Here is a 7,633-nt window from a genome sequence, read left to right as displayed (position 1 = left end):
CAACCAAAGCCTTCTGAGTGGATTTGGTAGACGGAAACTGAAAAGAAGCCTGTTGTTTATATATGTGTGTCTGTGTTTGTCCCCCTACCATCGCTTGACAACCGATGGTGGTGTATATACGTCCTCGTAAGTTAGCGGTTCAGCAAAAGCGACCAATAGGATAAGTACTAGGCCTACAAAGAATAAGTCCTGGAGTCAATTTGGTCGACTAAAGGCAGTGCTCTAGCATGGTCACAGTCAAATGTCTGAAACAAATAAAAGAATAAATTAGACCAAACAAATTTAAATGTTAATAAATTATTTTCATTAAATGAACCCTGCAAAAAAATCTTCAGAAACTCAAAGAACATTTTCCAATTGGTTTCACACCTCATAAATAGATGCCGGTTGTTGCTGCTTTGTCATTAAAGTTTATCGTTTACTTGCTTTAGTCATTAGACTGTGGCCATGCTGGGGCACCACCAGTGCTCTTTTTTTTTAAGCCTGGTACTTATTCTGTTGATCTCTTTTGCCAAAATACTAAGTTACACCAACACTGGTTGTCAAGCAGTGCTGGGGGACAAACAAACACACACACACACACATATATGATAGGCTTCTTTCAGTTTCTGTCCACAAAATCCACTCACAAGGTTTTGGTCAGCCTGAGACTATAGCAGAAGACACTTGCCCAAGCTGCCACACAGCAGAACTGAACCTGGAACCATGTGGTTGGGAAGCAAACTTCTTGCCTCACAGACACTCCTGCATTTATCTAATAATTTTTTTGTAAAGCCAAGAATACAAAGAAAACTTACCTGTTTCTTCTTCAGTCATTGTTTTTCCTTCGTAATTTTTGTCCTGACAAAGCTCATTCTGCGTCAGAGTCTGACTCTAAATACTTCAAGAATGGACTTTCATATCATTTGTTACTGTTTACCCTCCACCCCCACCCACCCAACCACTGTATATTCCCAAACTTGCTTCACCAAGATTGCCTGACCTACCAAACCACCTCATAAAACTGCTCTTCAACTTTCCTTTGCAGTGACAGAAGTCTTGTGAGATCTATTATAAATAACCATTAATAATTCACTGCACCACATTTTATGCATTATCTTCTGTGACACCAAAGGGAAACATGTTTTTCTGTTGTCTGTTTTGCCTCTCTTTCATCCAAAAGGTTTTAAGTTTGCCAATTCAACCGTTTCCATCATTTGATTAAGCAGGTGTTTAACAGTTGGAGATTATTGTTGTGGTTGCTGCTGTTGCCAATCACTCAACCATGAAATGAAACTGGGACATTAGAGAGATCACCTGATTGAGATTGGTTCTTATCTCTAACAATTCTATGATTGGATGGTTTCACCACCACCACCACCACCACACTAACCCAATATTTTGTTCTGTATTATTGGGGACGTTTGTCCTTAATAATAATTGGTTGAAGTTTGGGCACAAGGTCAGCAATTTTGAGAGGTAGGGGTGGGGGCAAGTCATCTTTAACTTTCATCCCATCAGGGTCGGCGAAATAAAGTGCCAGTCAAGTATGGGATTGATCTGGTCCTGACTAACATCTCCCCGTCCCTCAGATCGTTGGTCTAATACGAGTATCTGACTGTATTACAGTTTATCATCCTTGAAAGGAAGAGAGGCAAGGTCAGCCTCAGCCAAATTTCTCCTCAGAACATAAAGATGAACAAGATGCTGTTAAGAATTTTGTCTAGTCTGGTAATGATAATGATGATAATGATTCTGTCTGACTTTGGCACGATGCCAGCAATTTTAAGGTGGCGGGGTGGGGTTTAGTCTATCATGTTGATCCCACTGCTCAAACTGGTCCTTATTTTATTGACCCTGGAAAGATGAAAAGCAAAGTCAACCTTGGTAGAATTTGAACACAGAACCTAAGGACAGACAAAAAATGCCACTAAACGTTTTCTTCAGTTCACAAGAGATTTTGGGGTGGGGATTAGTCGATTACATCAACCCTTAACGCTCGATTGTGACATATTTTATCGACCCTGAAAGGATGAAGGCAAAGTCGACCCTGGCGGAATTTGAACTCAGAAAATAAAGATGGACGAAATGCCACTAAGTATTTCGCCTGGCATGCTAACGAGTCTGTCAGCTCACAACCTTAATGATAATCATCAGGCACAAAAGGTCTGAAATTTGAAGGGAGCTTGTCAATTGCATTGACCCCAGTATGCAACTGGTACTTATTTCATTGATCCAGAAAGGATGAAAAGTAAAGTCGATCTCGGTGGAATTTGAAACCAGTAAAGATGGACAAAATGCTAAGTGCAGTAGTAGTAGTAGTAGTAGTGGTGATTTTTCTGGTATCGGCACAGGGCCTGAAATTGTTGGGGAAGGAGCTGTAAATTACATCAACCCCCATTGCTCAGCTCGTACCTATTTTATTGACCCTGAAAGGTTGGAAAGCATAGTTGATCTCTGGAGGGATTTGAACTTAGAATGTAATGAGTTAAATAATCATATTAAAAGTACAGCTGAGAGCCAGCAGCTTCTCCCACTCCCTTAACTGCCCCTTTTGTAGTTCCCTATTATGATAAAGTTCTTTAAGAGAAAATGTCATGGTAACAGAACAATATTCGTCATCTCATTGTTGTGACGTTCGATATTTTGTATTTTTTAGACCTTGATACCCAGCCGAGAATACCCTGTCACTGGACATGCGTTTGCTGCTCGTGCACTTGCATGGGGGACATTATATTCAATCTCTGGTGTCTCCCTTCTAACGTTTGCTGTGTGGAAAATGCTTGGAGTTCACAATGTGAGTATCTAAAGGTATTTCTGTAATTCTCAAAGGGTTACAAAAACAAAATCTTTCATCTCATCTTCTTTACCCACTTATTCCTGGTAGGTTTGTAGGGGCAGAGTCCTCAACTACACCTTCCATTGGACACTGTCAGAAGCACCCATCTCCTATTGACTGGATTTGCAAGTGAGACCACCTGAGCTTGTGGATGTTATCCAACCATCTCAGTCACGGTCTATCCCTGGGTCTTCTGCCAATTGGTTTTGCCCACAAAATCTGTCGGCACTTCTTTCCTGAGACATTCCTGCTATGTTTCAGAACTATGTTCTTTCAATTTGGAGAAGTAGTAGCTCTGCCTGGAGCAGCTCCCTAATCTTGGTGCTGTGCATCCTATCAAGTAACATTCCTTATTGTTTTAATCCAAAAGTGAATCAAAATGTGAAACCAATAAATGTCTGTTTATTAATTTGTAATGTTGGGCTGAACATCTGACTCAGAACAATTTGGGAGGGCTGTATATAGTTACCTCACCTGCTAGAAAGAGTAGCCAATAGATGAGCGATGTAGTTCACTTGAAGCATTGAAGTTCACTGAAGTAAAATAGTAAATGAAAAGGGAAAAGAAGAAAGCTCCTGAAAATGCAGAGAGGAAAGTTGAAAATGGGGTTACTGCCCCTCTGGCTGCTATCCGAATGGCAGGATCTAATGGAACACACATTTCTTCTGAAGTGTTTAAAGGTTTTTTCAACTTTCGTTTCTGCATTGCTAGAAGCTTCCTTCATTTCCCTTTCATTTATTTTTCTACCAGTGAATAACTGAATGTGAACAGCTTGCCAAGCTGTAGAAAAAGACTCAGTGTATGCAATTAAAATAGCATTAAAACAGCCATCTGTCTATCATATTTTACACACACACACACACACACATATATATATAGTGAAACAAGTAAAAAGATTTTTTAAAATAATAGTCCAATGAGCTGATGATGTGGTCTAATCAGTTGGTGATCAGAACATCCAGTTCAACCGACAGTCAGCCAATCTGTCTACATAGGCCTACAACCAACGACAATATGCTGAGGCAGTCATCCAGCTGTGAATAGAAATGAAGTTGAATTTGGAAAAAAAGACCTTTGATTTCTAAGATGGGCAAAAGAACAGAAATTTGGTGGGGAGGGGAATAGAGCCAGTTTGATCTGAGGGAGTGGGGAATATAATCAGTTTTGACTGGAGTAAATGTGTCAACCCTGGACACATTGAAACTCAGACTGACATAATTTGATTTAGTGCTCAACAAACAAGCTTTAACAGGAATGTTGACATTTTCCTCATCACCATCATCCTTGGATGTTAACGATGATGAATTAATCATTTTGGGATTACTTTAAACAATTTTCTCTTTCTGCTTGTATTTCAGTTGGTAGAATTCCGAGAAAAAATTCAAAGCCTGATGCCAAAAGTTCCAAAAAAACAACCCCAAGAAGGTCGAACAGAATTTAAAAATCTAACAGATTTGATGCAGTATATAATAGATATTGATGCTGAGGAGAAGAAAAAAAAATTAGCCAAAACCAATTCTAATGTCTCAGGAAGTTGATTACGACAAGAATGGTTGGTTTGGTTTTCAGTTCCAAAATCTCAATTTGGAATATTTGTTTTTAGAAATTTGATTTTATTGATGTGAAAATTAAGTTTATTATTTGTACAAAAATGAAACATATTCCAAGAAGAATGCCACGTCAGAGACTGAAACTGATCTCGTATTTCTCTGCTAATGATTTCCATCTAAAAATATACTCGTTAATTTTAATAAGGCTGTAATTAACTTCAGTAATGGGTTCTTACCATCATTGTAAAAGAAGAAGGGACCTGTATACAGTTGTTTGACCTGACAGAAATATTTTCCAAATCTCCCTCAATGTTTTAAAAGAAACTCTTAGATACAGAAGCCCAGGTCAAAGGTGAAACGCTTTTGATAATTTGGCTCAATGATCACTGATAGAGCTCTACAGCAACAGAAGATATTACATAACCTCATTTAACTTTGGCTTGAGTGATATCCCAGGAATCCAAATTCTTGGCTATCCCCACGTCAAGACTGGTCTTTAAGAAAGTCCCCTGATACAGCAACTCCAGGTTCCTATTCCTGGTATAACTAGTGTTTTTAAGGGATGCCTACATCCTCACCATTTAACGTCTCTATTCCATGCTAGCATGGGTGGGACGGTACCACAAGAACCGGCCAGGCCAAAGCCTGCACCAGAACCTCTGTGATATAAACAGAGGAAGATAGCATTAGTTTAATATTGGTTACATTTGTTCCAGTAGCATGTTTCCCTCCATATATAAGCTATACGTTTCACCTTACATATAGATGATTATCTCTGATAAATTACATAAGAGCCATATAAGTTTACCCATTGTTGATTGGGAAGAATGACATTTCATCTGACACTTACGACACTTTGCTATTATCCGTGATATGTGGGAGAGTTGTATAGTATTGCTTATATGCGGAGGGAGACATACAACAACAACAATAATAATAATACTTTCTTTATTGGTGACAAGGGCCCACACAAAAAACAAAAACAAACAAGGGACGGTGGGGTTTAGACGATGCGTGTAAATAGTAAAACAATTAACAATAGAATTCAGACAATTAAATTCCCGAAAAGCGGGGGAATCCAAACAGGAACTTCCAAGGAACCCCCACACACCCCAATCACTCAGGGCACCCCTTTTCCCTTCACCCTCCCCAGCCTACAAGCGCATACTTAGTGTAGGCTCACTCACACAGGACATCCTGGCCACATTCATCCACCTTTCGATGAACTTGGCAACGGCACCTCCCTCACCACCCTCACCTTTCTTTTCAGGTGGAACCTAAAAAAAAGGTAATGGATCTTTGGCCAAAGAGGAAAGTGCCTGTCTTCAGACGTGTCCACCACACAAACTCTTTTACCATAGCCGCCAGACAGGGGAAAACTGCCTGACCTTCCTGGCTAAAGGGTGATCTTCATGATGGACTCGGACGATAGTCAGATCCATCCCACATGCGGCCACAGCTGTTCAACAAAGCTCCACAAGTCAGCAGTGCTCAGGCACTATATGAGTGTGTGTAGGACAGGGGTCATCACTCTGTGTGCATCTCAGATAGGACCAGCTGACTGCACTTCTATAGAGCTTGTCTCAAACTGGTAGAGCACTGCCAGGCCAGCAATTTCTGGAAATTATCCATGGGCCCCTGCCTGAACATTCTCTGGAAAAGACCACCCAACTAATCATCTGCAACACCCAGAGATTCCCCCAGAATGTCATCGTTCTTGCCTTCCACTAATCCCCTATAGAACTCTTAAGATGGAGCTTCCACCAACTGCTCAACTGGCTGAGAGCTGTGAGCACTTAGAGACACAAAGTGGTTTTGAAGTTTCCAGATATTTTCTCCATTTCACTGTTGGTTTTTATATTTTCTGTGTCTTGTTTATTATCAAAGTACAAGGCTCACCATCTGAGTCTGCGAATGAATTCATTGGTTTTTGCTATTAGTTCCTTCAAATAAACATTCTTAAGTGGTTTGGGTGTATCCTTTAAAGATGTATCAATTTCAATTATTCCCCATTTTGCCAGTATGGTCCTTTTATATATTTATACCAGAGCAATAAATAAAAGTTAGTTATTAACTTCGATTAGAGGTTGTGTTAACCTCATGAAGGGATGGTTTCATCCAAGGAAATACTGGTTCAATCCCTAGTATTTTAGGGAAATTAATTCCCTTAAAAATAATAGGTATATATATATAAACATATACTTTATATTGATATAAAAGAAGAGAAAGAAAATGGAGATTGGGAAGTTAATAATCGTTTATTATTAACAGAAAATTAATCATCATCCATTGCAGCTGTTTCAATTTATATATATATTAACTGGTTTATGAAAAAAATTAATTCTTCTTTGTCAAATTTATTGGTAGTGCTAGATAAGATTCATACTGCCTGTTTATGATATCACATCACGGAGTTTTCATTCATGCACAAAAAACATTTTAACTTAAATGTAAAAACTAAACATAAGTAACCAATATCATATACCTGTAAGACATAAAATGTAAACGGAATGGAAACATAATTGTGTATCAATTTATTTATCCTTTACTGGTAATGTTAAAAAGAAAAGATAAATCAAGGCAAAATGCACTGAAGCCATAAATTATACAAGGAAATGTTTCTTTCAAAGCCTCTCAAAAAGAGTCACTAGGGGCTTCTTATGTAGCTCTGCGTTTGAGCTTGCAATAAGGATGTCATCTAAGTATGCAAAGACAAAATCAAGGACCCCTGCACACAGTGGCCATCAGGCGTTGGAAGGATTGTGCTGCGTTTCTCAGCCCAAAGGGTGTACGTAGCAATTCGTACAGACTGAACGGAGTGATCACAGCGGTTTTCGGTACATCGTAGTCTTGTACTGGTATTTGGTGGTTTCCCCGGATGAGGTCAACCTTGGAGAAAACCAAGCACCCAACTGGCTGGGCTGAAAAATTTTGTATGTTTGGAATGGGGTAGCAGTCAGATGTATCTGCGTTGAGACAACAGTAATCTCTGCAGGTTCGATAACGTCTGCCGGCCACTAGGGTGTTCAACAGCGGCCAACCCTGGAGTTTCCCTGGGTCACTGGTGAAGGGGTCCTGAAGCTACATGGTTGTTTATATTTTGTCGCCTTTTTTCCAAACTTTGCATGGTAGAAGCACAGGTCATCATGCTTAACCCTACCCCGTTTCAGGGCCGAACCTATGGCGTTGACCAGGAGACCACTGGACAAAAAATGTCTGTCAGCTGCCTTTGCTAATTGTCCTTGATTTTGGTCTGAGTTATGAG

General features: G+C 39.6%; 1 protein-coding gene across 2 annotated transcripts in view; it reads left to right on the top strand.

Moving 5' to 3' along the window:
* LOC106869907 (transmembrane protein 242) overlaps window positions 1-7,633 on the top strand; it is a 23,238-nt gene that overhangs the window by 4,143 nt on the left and 11,462 nt on the right. The window contains exons 3-4 of one of the 2 annotated variants that reach the window (XM_052965829.1): window positions 2,639-2,776; window positions 4,177-4,370. In XM_052965829.1, the coding sequence (XP_052821789.1) occupies window positions 2,639-2,776; window positions 4,177-4,356 (318 nt within the window). In that variant the 3' untranslated portion in view covers window positions 4,357-4,370. Of the gene's footprint in view, window positions 1-2,638; window positions 2,777-4,176; window positions 7,341-7,633 lie in introns of those variants that run through there. The other variant, XM_014915839.2, reaches the window with a different exon arrangement.

This window comes from Octopus bimaculoides, chromosome 2, assembly GCF_001194135.2.
Source record: "Octopus bimaculoides isolate UCB-OBI-ISO-001 chromosome 2, ASM119413v2, whole genome shotgun sequence".
NCBI lineage: Eukaryota > Metazoa > Mollusca > Cephalopoda > Octopoda > Octopodidae > Octopus > Octopus bimaculoides.
This window is presented reverse-complemented; position numbering and strand designations above follow the sequence as displayed.